Source organism: Amblyomma americanum, chromosome 5 (assembly GCF_052857255.1).
Source record: "Amblyomma americanum isolate KBUSLIRL-KWMA chromosome 5, ASM5285725v1, whole genome shotgun sequence".
Lineage (NCBI taxonomy): Eukaryota > Metazoa > Arthropoda > Arachnida > Ixodida > Ixodidae > Amblyomma > Amblyomma americanum.
Genome location: NC_135501.1, coordinates 70776482 through 70788939, shown reverse-complemented (window position 1 = coordinate 70788939; position 12458 = coordinate 70776482). Strand labels below are relative to the sequence as shown.

Here is a 12458-nt window from a genome sequence, read left to right as displayed (position 1 = left end):
GATTTTGGTTCAGAATGGTGCTTCTCTGAGCTGAGCTGGTTCAGAAAATAGTATTCAAGGCTGATATACTTCAGAAAGGCACTCTCTGAAGCAGTTGGCGAAGCACCATGTTGCATGGAACCTAAGGGCCACATATTGCTGCAGGTTTTTGCAATTCTGCTTTCAGTGCATTTAGCTTTCAGCTGCGTCTCTTGATGGGCTGATGGCTGGTTTCTCTGCAGTGTACATTTCTTATACTGTTCACATTCTGAATATCATTGAAGTGAGTGCACATTACAGTAGGCATTCAGGACCCTTGTAAGTTTTCCACATTTTAAGAAGCCTGTTTTAAAGTCTATTGTTTTAAAGACCAGCTTCTGAAGAATGTCGAGATGGTTCCTGCTTTTCCATTTTCATGCTGCTTCAAGGAGACGGTTGGGTTATATTGTTTCACTGTATATTTTGTTGAATCCAGCTTGTGATGTGTTGTACATCAAGCATTTATTTTTTATTTTTGCAAACTAATAATTGGCTGCTGCTGCTGCTCTTGCCTTCGCAGTTGTTTTGGTGCACACTTTCCACCGTGTTCCTTTACACCCAGTAAATGAATGCAGCAAAAAATGCTTCCGAGTTATTGCTGTTTCTCTCATTGGAACGGAATGCGAAGAAAAAGTGGAACTGAATGAAATCAACGCACATGATGCTGCGGCCGCTGCCCACGATTCTGCTTTAAGGTAACTTTCAGGCGAGCGCTGCTCTTTGATGTGCAGGTACTGGGAAGATGTCAGGAACTGCAGGAAATGAAGCAATTAAATAGGCAGGATGGGAAAGAAGTGTTGAGGAGGAAAAGAAATAAAGGAGTAGAGAGAGGAAAACATAGAAGCTTTCCATCTGTAATTGGTCCTGCAGAATCTGTAAGTGATTTGTAACCCCCTGCTGTGTTTGCACTTGCTCTGTGCACTGCATCAGTGCACTGAAGGTCAAAACAGTGACACTGTCAGAAAGCACAGCTGTGGCATTGGCTGCTGTCTACCCTGACAAGGCAGTCGTGGCAAGCGAGGTTGTACTCCATGTGTTCAAGTCGTGGTGCCGATTGGTACCAGCCAACTCAGTTACTGGGCAAGTGGATATTTTCATCTGCTTGTATTTTGAATATTTTAAGTGGAGCAACTGTCATTTACACTTCCTGATTTCTGTAATTCTATGTGCACTCGTGCTGACAGTGCATAAGGATCGCAGTGTCAAGACACGCTAGTTACTTTTGTAATGTAAAGCGCACAGTGTGCAGTCATAGCAGTGCTGCCCATCTACATCTTATCTCATGCTCTTTCTTCTATGTGCATCTAGTCTCATGCTGCATGCTTCATTATACTTTGGACCATAGTAGTTGGTAATGAAGAAAATGTTGCGGCGCCTTTTGCGTACGGTTGATGCAGGTGTGCGAAGCTGGCCCATAAGCCCAGCCAATACCAACATAAGCAATGGCCCTTGACTGCCAATAGTCAGCAACAAATGAAAAACCAAGTTGTGGTTATTAACTTTAAGCTTGAAAAAGCCAGAAATTATGGGAGGAGCCATGTTTGGTGTATTGGATAACTCCAATTGTGGAAAAGTAATCGGTCCGCACAACTACATCTGCAGGTGGACCCCTGGGCATGGCCGAGCCAGCGAGGCCGGGCCGCGGCACAGGTCACTCGGAGTGCTGGCAATGGCAGCTGCAGCCATGGCGCACACATAGTCAACGGCAGCAGCGGCGGTGATGCCGGTGCCACCCATGACCGGGACCCGATGAGCTCGAGCGTCCTTCGGGCCTGCTCGGCCCAGTACTACACCGCCTGCTTGCCGCCTGGAGACGCCCTCCACAGGAGTGGCAGTGCCAACCAACTCAATGGCCACGCAGCACAACCGCAGTCACCATCCTCGCAACAGCATTTGTCGACCGCGTCTCATCATCATCATCCGCAGGCAACAGTGGCAGGCGTGAGCGGACCCGCACGGCCTCACCGAACGCACAGTGAGCGTTCTCAGCGCACGTCCCGCATGAGTCTCTACCGGAGTAACAGCAGCCTCGACTTGGACCACAACAATGGTGGCGGTGGTGCAGCTGGCGAGCCGGGTGCATTGCGCGGGGGCCCTACGCGGAGGGACTACGGATCAGCGTCGTCTCTGGACTTGCTTGCGGCTTCGGCCGGGGATGCCAGCTTCTTTGCCATGCTGCGGGAGTACCGGGCTGGCAAGAGGGAAGACCAGCGGAGGTGAGGCTCTTGGCGGCCTTTGTACAAACTAATCTGCATATGCAGATGTGCAAATAGCAAGAGCTGCCACTAGTCGTAGTTGTTTTGGCTTTTGTCATGCAGTGGTTAAGCTTATCTCTACAGGTAGTGCACAAGAGTTGTTCCCCACTTGTCATTATGTGGTGATGGGCTAGTGCAGTATGTCCTGTGTGTAATTACTGAAGAACAGCTTTATTATACCTTTGTCGACACAGCTTCTCCTTTCAGACATGTAGGCTTGATGTGGTGGTTAACATAAGTGTCTGAATCCTCGTGCCTCTCATAAATTGGTACACCAAAGAAGGGCAAGGCACTCTTGAGAAATGGTTCTGGTGCCTGCACTTCAGACATTGGGAACATCTTCCTAGCATTGCGATAATGTTTTCCAACTTGTCCTCTATGCCAATGGATGGACACATGCGGAGTGTCATTGGTGAAAAGTTGCTTGATTACATTGTTAGCGCATGTGAAGATGACACCCTTACCTTATTCCACCTGACCCCTCTCCTCATCATATGTGCAGTCTCCTACACAGTGTTCTTAGGCTCAAGTGGCTCCCTTACGTGCATGTAAAGCCACCCAGACATTGTTAGCTGCTTTAGTTCGAGAGCCGCCCTGCTGTGGATGACCAGTGTAACAGTAGGAGAATCAGCAGTTGGGGAAACTTTATGCACAGTGAGCACCAGAGCTCAGACGTCGAGGGTAGCACTGCCCTGGGTTGCTTTTTCATAGGTTTTTCACCATGGAATACCAGAGTGGTTTAACTGCGACGACTTTATTTCAGCTTGCTTTTCTGAAAAGTGCATGGTGCACAGTGAATGACTGGGTAGGTGGGCTCAGAATAAGCACAAAACTTACGAAGCACCAACTGTTTGCCAGATACGTGTGTTGGTAGGTAAACACTTAGAAGCAAAGAGATGGATTTACCAAAAAATGAAAAAACATGCTCATGGTGTTGACTTCTGGCCAAGGCAGCAACATTGTTAGCCAAGTTTTGCTTCCATGATGAGGGCAGCCATTTCTTAACCACTGTCTACGGCTGCTTTGGGAAGAAATGGGTTTGGCCTGGAGATTGTTGCAGCAACCTGCAACATTCTGCGGAACCTGCTTTCTACTAGCTGGCATACCAATTATGGTTCGTTGCAGCAAGTTCGCCATTTGTCATGCAAGGAATCCTGTGCACTTGTTGATGAAAACTTGTGGTTGAAACTGGAAATATTCCAGCGTTTGGTATCGACACAATTCAAGGGATTGGAGATATTTTCAGCACTTCGTTGCCTTTGAGCCACACCTTTAAGAGTGACTGCAATAATTAAAGATTATGAATACTTGAATTGCCTGTCGAAGAGTAGAAGTATTTTTTTTTTTTTAGATTAGTCTGAACTTGAGCCTTCTCACTTGGTGTGGGTTGTTAACACTCTAACCCATGATGTATGAAATTATTGGGCAGCTATGTTATTTTTATTTGGCTTACTGAAACTGTTTTCACAACTGTCAGTGAGTTAGATTGAGTAAGCTTTTGTTTTCAGTATGGCTTTCTGCTCATCTTGGATCTGGCTGACTCTGGCATCAGTTGTAATGTTGGCAGGCTTTCATAGTATTGCATGCATTTCAAATTTTATTTTCTACGTGCAGTCCGGGACCTGCCAACATACAGGAGTTTCTGCGGGGACGCCTCGATCCTGCTCCAGCTGTCCAGAACGCCTCGAACACCCTGGCACACGGAGCGCTCGAAGAAGGGTCGAGTCCGCGACTCAAAACAAAATTCCAGCGACTTCTGGAACTCCGGGACCGCGGCAAGGGCTGGAGCCGACTGCCCAGCGGAAGCACCGGTGGCGGCAGCAGCAGCAATGCCAGCGGCACCAGTGGCAGCAGTAGCAACCAAGAAAGCTCACTGTTCCGCAAGTGGAAGCCTGGCGGCCGGAGTGAGTCGGCCGATGCTCGGAGCCTCGAACCGGCTTTGCCAGATCCGGCGGAGGAACGGCTACGGAGGCGAGCGCTAGCCCACTACGATTGTCAGAGCCTCGGGGCCAACCTGAGCCGGGCGTCGGGCCGGTTGGCGTCGATACTGGGGAGGCGGAGGAACACGACGACGGGTGCATCGGCGGCCTCCATGCTCCAGCGGACGGGAGCTGCTGGGGGAGCAGGAGTTGGAGAGGATGGAGCTGAAGGAGCGCCGGATGCAGGGGATGGCCGGCAGAGTGCACTGCTTCTGAGCTGCCCCTTCTTCCGGAACGAAGTTGGAGGGGAGCCGCAGAGGGCGCTGGGACTGACGAGGGCCACATCCAGGTGAGTCTGCTGAATTCTACAAGAGCCTGCTTTTTTTTTTTTTTTTGGCTGCTATGAGCAAAAGCATGCCCTGCCCATGCTTAAGAAGACACTGCTATAAAGCCTGTTTAGTATGCCATAAGCTGAGCAAGGCGACGCATGTGAATGGCTGCAGTGCTTCTGGTAACCAGGGTTGTTCCTACTTAACATGGCATGACGGCTAACAGTTGTATTGATTTCAGAATACAGAATAAAATCTGGCACTTTTCAGTCTGCAACACAGCCATTTGGAACTGCTGGGCAAATCAAAGTTATGTGCAGACAGTAAAGCATTGACAAAGGTGCGAAAAATCGCCCTTTCCGCATAGTTGTCTCTCAAGAGCAGATGATCGTTGCTCAGTTTTTCACCGAATGAGTGTTCTGTGATACAAACAGTTTTGGCAAATTTTTGGGGGCCATTCTGTAATTCGGCATTTGGACAATTGGAATGTTTTTTTTTTTTCATTTGTTTGAAATTCAAATTAGCAAGGTTTCACTGTAATGTACAGTATTTCGGGCTTTACTGCAGAATGGTCAGGCACCTCATAGGGGCATACCATATAAACGTTTGTAAGTGCCGCGTTTTTTTTTTCCAGATTCAGGGGCCAATTTCGGAGTGCGGTCTATGTAAGCGATGTGTGAAAAAAAAATTGAGTAAGAACACACCAGTCAGGGAATGAGCGGCATTTATTTTGTGTTCAGTCATCACTCGCGGAGTCTTCAGACCCCTAGCCGGTGCTGTGCTTTGGTGCACGCTCCTCCCGCAAGAAGTCCCGCAGCATGTCCGCTGTCAACGCGTAGCCAGTTGTTCCCCGCTTCCATCACTTAGCAGAGCAGCTTTTCTTCCTGTTCGGGAAACTTGCAAGTCTTTCCTCAGAAAGCATGCTTTATGCAGCTTGTGTTCCTCAATGCATCCTTTTGGCTCACCATCATCGAACGCACTTCTCATGCACGTCAAATTTCCTGTCTGCTGGATGCTTTCCATGTTCGAGAGCAAGCTCTTAGCCGTGTAGCTTTTCAGATGCTTGCCCATCGTGCTAAAACAGCAACGCTCGGCGGCAGCACACGAAAGCCACAACTACGGTGAACTAACATGCTACCACAACTCCCTTGCCTTTGACAGTCTCAAAAAGCTGGAGCTGGTGATACTGATGCCGATATGGATAGCGGGAGCTTGCGGCAGAGGAAAAAGTTGACGACAATGATGACCCGCGGCCTCGGGCGCCATCCATGAGCAGCACGTGGAAGCTTCTGTGCGCGTGCATTGCAAAGACTATTCCCGCGTGGGTCGTGGAAAGTTTGGGTGCTACCCTTACACGCATCTTTTTTTTAAAAATATTTCCTTCGCGAAATCAGAGTGCAGCTTGTACACGGGTGCAGCCCTACTTGCGTTTATACGGTGTACGTATTCACAACCAATATTTCAAACCCTGGCGGTCGATATTTTGGACTGAATTAGATGCCAGCAATGCTGTGGAGATAGTTTTTTTGACCTAAAGTGTATTTTTCAACCCAACATAGACAGGAGTGGGCATTGCCATCACAGACAGCCGGCCATTCTGCCATGAAAGGCACCATCTTGGATTTGAGCAGAGGCAATTGGACAGACTGGCCTCGATAGGCTTGGTTATCTGTTTCTCATTATTGCAGCTCGAGTTAATGGCATGCTCTTCATTGCCACTGGAGTGGCCTAAAAAGGAGAGTATGCGATCGCATTAAAAACTGAACAGTGGAAGCATCTGCTGCGACTTACACGATGCTGCAAGTAGTGCAGGGCAGATGGAGGGACGGGGTGTTGGTGGCTCGCTTGGTCTCGCCTCTCTAAACAGGAAGGAATGAAAAAGGGAGTCAGCTGTCTTCGAACGCATTTCCTTTAATGAAAGAGTAAGCTATAGCACAGCATGCTACTTCCTTTTTACTCCCATATAAGCATATTCAGTGTAGTGGGTTCCCTTTCTCAATATTCGCGACCGCCTTTGCCCCAGCAAACACTCCGTTCTTGCTTTTCGCAGCATGTGGCATTCACGGCATGACCCGTGCCTGTGTTGCACAGTCCGTTATTGGGGACATCAGGTGGTCCAGATGGGAAAAAAAAGCTTGATTCTTGCTTGACTGCAATCTGGTATACTTCGCAAATGAAGCGCGGGAAGCGACGAAGTTCGCTGTCTTTGAGGACTGTTTTCCACATCAAAATGATTTTTTTAGGTTGGTAAATCGTTCGACTGCTCTGTTATTGTTTGGATTGTTTGGGCTCTTTGATTGGACCATTTCTCGGAGACCACTGAGTCCAAAAAATTTGTTGGCGACTGTAGTTTAGGCATCCATGATGGATATGTATCCCCCATCTCCACTAGGCTGGGAAACTTGGCACTGGCTGAACTAAGCATGCTTGCTGTACTGCCTCCAGACATAGACAAGTATGCAGATTTGCAGTCTAAATTATGCAAACTTCTGTAGTTAAAGCACCTTCAGTGCAGTATATTTTGGAGCGATGCATCACATTATGTATACTGACGTGTATTTTTTTCCCTGCTTTGTAAACTATCGGAGAATTTTGCACCCAGAGAATTTGTCACAACTTTTGAAATTTGAAAATATCACGAAGGTGTCATTGCTGTGTAATTGCTCACTCCTGTGTTCACTCTTCTGATCACTGCATTTTATACATTCCTACCTTTGCACAGAGCTGTGTTTGCTGTTCGGTACGAATCCATTTGTTTCAAGTAGCCAGGTGGATAGCCATTTCCGCATGAAAGGCCATGGTCTCGTTGCATGCTCATTCTCCCATGGGCTCGCATTTTTCCACTCTCAAAAGTATTTTGGCGCCTATCTTTCCATGAGATAAGTCTGCGAGAAAGAAGCTGCATTCAAGCACTCAGTAAACCGTGCCTTGCACTTGTGTTGTGCTGCAGGGCGCTTCGGTCGGGTCGCGGAGGCTCTGCCCGCAACAATGGCAGTAGTGGCCCCTGGCACCGGCCGACATGCCTTAGTGGGCTCTCCATCCTGGAGAGGCCTGGATTGGACGATGGAGCGTGCCCCTACCAGCGGCCGGCCACCCTGCTCGACGGGGTGGACAGGGGCGCCCTCTACTACCGGACGCACTTCCACGGGAAAGGCAAGGATGGGCCTTTGTTCCTTGCTGAGCAGAGCAGGCACTGGAGATTGGCAAGCCACCCTGAATGATATGCTTACAGCACTTACTTTCTCACAACGTGACCTGCACAACAAAACACAACAGCTGTGTGAAGGGGGGAGCTAATGCTTGTGGCCACACATGCAGCTGAAAAAGGAATTAACGTCTGAAGAAAGAGTGCAGTGCATGTGGGAGCTTTGAGTCTTATGATGGTGCTTAGGTGATGAGAGTGTCGGCATGTCAAATTGGCGTGGGCACAGTGAATGAACTGTGCACAAAGTCCATACACAGTCGATGCTCGTTAAAACAGATAGCTGGATATAACAGACAATACGACTAATTTTGTTCAGTCACCGCACATTACAAGTCCAAAATATTTCAATTTTAATTGACCCAGTTACAGCATACCATCACTTACAGCGAAATAAATTTGTGGTAAAATTTGATCCGGAACATCTTTTACAACCAGCCTTCAACATGCGTTTACAGCGAGGCACCGCTGTCGTGCACACAACCTCCGCAGGGAGGAAAGCGGCAGAACAACTCGCAACAAGAAAACAGGCTTCTAAGTCCACAAAGGAGACATTTGTTTCCACCATCCTCCAGCGACACACACTCAGTAGTGACCCCTCTGGGCATACCTGCATGTTCCCATAACACGATTGCTGAGTGCTAAATGTATCGCAATGGCCACGCAGTTAGGTGGCAGTTTCAAACACAATACACTTGCTCATGCTTTCGTACTTGCCTCGTATTTTTTTCTGTGCACCGCAGCAATCCATATTTGACACATTTTGGCATTTTGACACCTGTTGAGAAACGGTGCAATGCTATGTGGGCAGTGCTGCTTGAGAGGCAGTTGCGTTTCTGTCATCCACATTTTCCTGGTTGCCTCCAGCTTAAAAATGCAATTTCATGATTGGAATAGATGTGGATTGTGTAGAATTAAAGCAGGTAGTGTCAAGCGCAGAAGCGTGCACATTGCCCACTTTGTGCACTCTTCCTCTTCATTGGTGAGCAAAACGAGATTGATACTGTATCATCCTTAATTCTCCCTCAGAAATTTCCGATCTAGCTTGTATTTTATCAAATATTTCACAAAGGTTTTATTTCCATCGCCCCTAAAAAAACTTAACAGCAGGGTTGTACTTTACTGCTTTTCTTCCAGATGATCATAGTCACGCTGTTCTTGCACTAGTGTTTGAATCTGACTGCACAAAATGTGTAAAAAGCACGCGGTCACAACATTCCTCATTCAGATCATAAAGCACAGAGAGCCTTGGTAGCAAAGGAAAGCTCATGGACATCCTTATCACCATGTTGAAAGCATGTGATGGCTGAGCACTGAAGTTTCACTGTGGAGATGTAGGGGCAGTACACAACCTGCTGCAAGGTGTTTTTTGCATTCTGATCATATTTGATCCAGTTGTATCGCTGGACTTCTGGACAGCACTGTTAAACTGACTGTTGAGAACAGACTCTCAAGTGACTGATGTTCCTGTTTTGCTGAACGCACTTCTAATACTGTTCCTCATGAACATTCATGTGCAGGTCACCAGAATTGGTTTGGTGTTGATGACCGACTCGGGCCAGTAGCAGTCAGTCTGCGAAAAGACCGCCTTGATGTGCCAAACTCCGCGAGACCATCACCTGGCGGGGCCCCACAGACACTCTACCGGATCGTCGTTCGGACAAGCGAGGCAAGTTGCATTTGCGGGGTGCGGTAAGACAGTGGCTTTTCTGTGAGCATTTGTTAGACTAAAGCTGGAAGGAATGGCGTAGAACACAAACTGCTCAGCCATCCCTCAATGCATAAAAAATTACGTGTCGCACGGTCCAGATTATTAGCAGGTGCAAACTAGCGTGTGTGCCACGATTTGTGGCACCTTCTATGCGCAGCTGCGCAAACTAGTGCTTGCGGTGTGAGCACGGTGCTGCAGATTAGCACATGCGATGAGAGGCTGCGGTGATGCCCGAGTGGTCTAAAGCAGCAGCAGCCAGCAAAGCACACACATACGACAGACATTGGCCTTTCTTTATAATTTCACGAAGAAGTTTTGAATGCTAATGCATTAAAAATTAAAACAAACAAACAAGGCCATTGCTCTGAAAAAAGAGAGACTGCATTGTCAAACTCATTGAAGCTGTGTTGACTTTCTGCAAAAATTGCCACCAAAAATAGCAGGAGTCAACCTACGCGCACTGCTGATGTATTTGTAGGATGCGAGACCTATTTGTAGGAACTCTGACTACTGCCCTTAATTGCGATTGCTTCATTGTGCAGCTGCTGCTGCTTTTCAGCGGTGACTCCACAGACGCCTGCTAAACGTGTGCACAGAGTGTCTGGTACCACCTTTGGTCAGGCATCAGAAAGGGGACCCAATCTCCATGTGTTTTGTGCTAGCTCCCCTTTGTGCTTGCACTGTCGCACTTGACTGATGAATTTCATGCCGAGAGGTCCGGCTGCGGCTACTGCAATCAGCTCAGACTCGTTCCACGCAAGTCAAGAGAGCCGCATTTCCTCCATTCGCTGCACTCCACTGTGCTGGTTCCGGTGCATGCACTCCACGGGTAACGCGGGCACAGACGCCTGGCAGGTACAGATCTGAGCGCCGCGAGCATGTGCAGACCAGCTCCACACCCCGCGCAGGTACACGGTGCATGTGTCGATTAGCATGTGTCGATTGAGTGAGTGCTTTGGCTAAGCGCGTGCCATGGTCCCGTCATGGAGGCAATGCGCTCCACTGAACCCACACAAAACAAGCATTCTAGAAACATTATTCGCACAAATCAAATACCGTATTTACTTGCGTATAACTCGCCCCTGCGTATAACCTGCACCCCTAAACTTTGAATTCCACGAAAAAAAAAAAAAACTCGCGCGTTTAAGATACAACTGCACACTCACTGACCATTTCATCTACAGAACATTTATTCAAACGACCACCACCACGTCATTGGTTGTCTGATTCTCAATCGTCGCTGCTCACTGCTGCCATCCGAGGCTTCATCGCCACTCTCAAAGACGTAGTCGTCTCGGAACCATCCAAGCTGTTACTGATAGCACATTTTTTAAAGGTTTTACGCACCATGTTGGCCGGCATCGCTTTCCACGCATCCACGATCCACTGGCACAGCAATGGAATATCGGACTTTCGCACACATCTTGTCAGTGTGTGGGCATAAAGGCTGTCGGCCATCCACTGGGCATACAGCCGCTTCACGTGTGCCTTGAGCGGGCACTCTTCGAGTGGCTGTAGCATGGACGTCATGCCACCAGGTATTGTAACGGGGCTGGTGCCGGTCTCGGCGAGGCGAGCCTTCACCGCATCAGTGCAGTGGCCTCGAAAGGATTCCAGCATGAGAATCGACCGGCGTGCCAGCAATGCACCTGGTCTTCATTCCCAGATTACTCGAAGCCAGTCACTGACTAGGTCAATGTTTATCCATGAATTTTCTTCTGCACGCACGATTCCTGGGGGCAGTGGTGATTTGGAACCGTTTCTTCCATGGTCACGTCCGTCGGCATCTCAAAGTACACAGGTGTCTGATCAGCATTTCCCACTTGATACAGCAAATAGCTGTGCTCCTTCCGAAGTGCGATGACATATCGTTGAAAGTTCAACAATTTTTCCTTGTAGGCATCAGGAAGCTGCTGGCACGTGGTTGTTTGCCACCGCATAGAAAATACTTTTCTTTGCGTGAAGCGCTGAAGCCATCCACAGCTTGCACGAAACTCGTGTGGAATGTTCATTTCCCGTGCCAATTTCAGGGCGTGCCATCTCAGTCGAAACAGCGTGGCCACGACTGCTCTGCTCCTCAATGAACTTAGCAAGCTGTCTCAAGGTGGGGGTACACGCCTCTCTTCGGACCACGAAACGTTCGCCTGTCCTGGTTCATTGTTTCAAGACTCTTTTTTTTTCTTCCTCCAGTCACGAATGCATGACAAATCAACATCATGCTATCTCGCAGCAGCTCTGTTGTCGATCTTTATCTTCTCTTTTGCTGTGAAACACTGCCACCGAGCTGCACTCATGACGCCAAAACAAAGCAGGCAAACAGTGCAAACTGGGGTGTAGTGCACGAAACAGTGCGTGACACTAGGCTCAACAATGCTAGCTGAAGGAAATGTGGCCAAAGGCGTGGAAAGAATAAACAGACTATGAATGTGGATTTGGCTATGCCTTTCGTTGACCTGCTCATCAGCTTGACAAGCGTCGATGACGATGGGGATGGCAGACTACACGGGGGAGGTCGCCGCGCATTGCCGTGAAGCCGACCCCCCCCCCCCCCCCCCCCCCTTCCCCCAAAGAAAAAATTCGCAGATAACCTGCACCCCTACTTTTAAACGCATGTTTTCCGAACTTTGGTGCGGGTTACATGCTAGTAAATACAATACTTTGAGATTTCGAATGCCGAACATTTGAATTGAATCGAGTATCGAACACTTTAATTCAACCGAATATTCACAATTATGAAATATTCATGCACCCCTGCTAACCCCTGCTAATTTGGAAATCTGGATAGTTCAGACTGCTGGCATAGCCCCTGCCAGTGCTCATGTAAGCCCATCGTGTTAGGTATTCGTTGATTTGGATGCAGCTGTACTCGAAGAAGCTGCCAAAGGAAGGCCATGGCGAGGAATAACCAACACAGCAAGTGATAGTCCAAAGAGCCCTCCTCAGACCTGAATTGCACAGTTCAATGTTGGTTGCAGACCTTTGATGGCAGTTGTGACGACAGTCTAAGGATCTAGTCGCTTAAAA

At 48.4% G+C, this 12458-nt stretch overlaps 1 protein-coding gene across 3 annotated transcripts in view; it reads left to right on the top strand.

Moving 5' to 3' along the window:
• LOC144132526 (signal-induced proliferation-associated 1-like protein 2) overlaps positions 1–12458 on the top strand; it is a 145991-nt gene that overhangs the window by 17380 nt on the left and 116153 nt on the right. For all 3 annotated transcript variants that reach the window (XM_077665002.1, XM_077665004.1, XM_077665003.1), the window contains exons 2-5: positions 1621–2234; positions 3888–4541; positions 7472–7674; positions 9244–9392. In XM_077665002.1, the coding sequence (XP_077521128.1) occupies positions 1768–2234; positions 3888–4541; positions 7472–7674; positions 9244–9392 (1473 nt within the window). In that variant the 5' untranslated portion in view covers positions 1621–1767. The remainder of the gene's footprint in view (positions 1–1620; positions 2235–3887; positions 4542–7471; positions 7675–9243; positions 9393–12458) is intronic.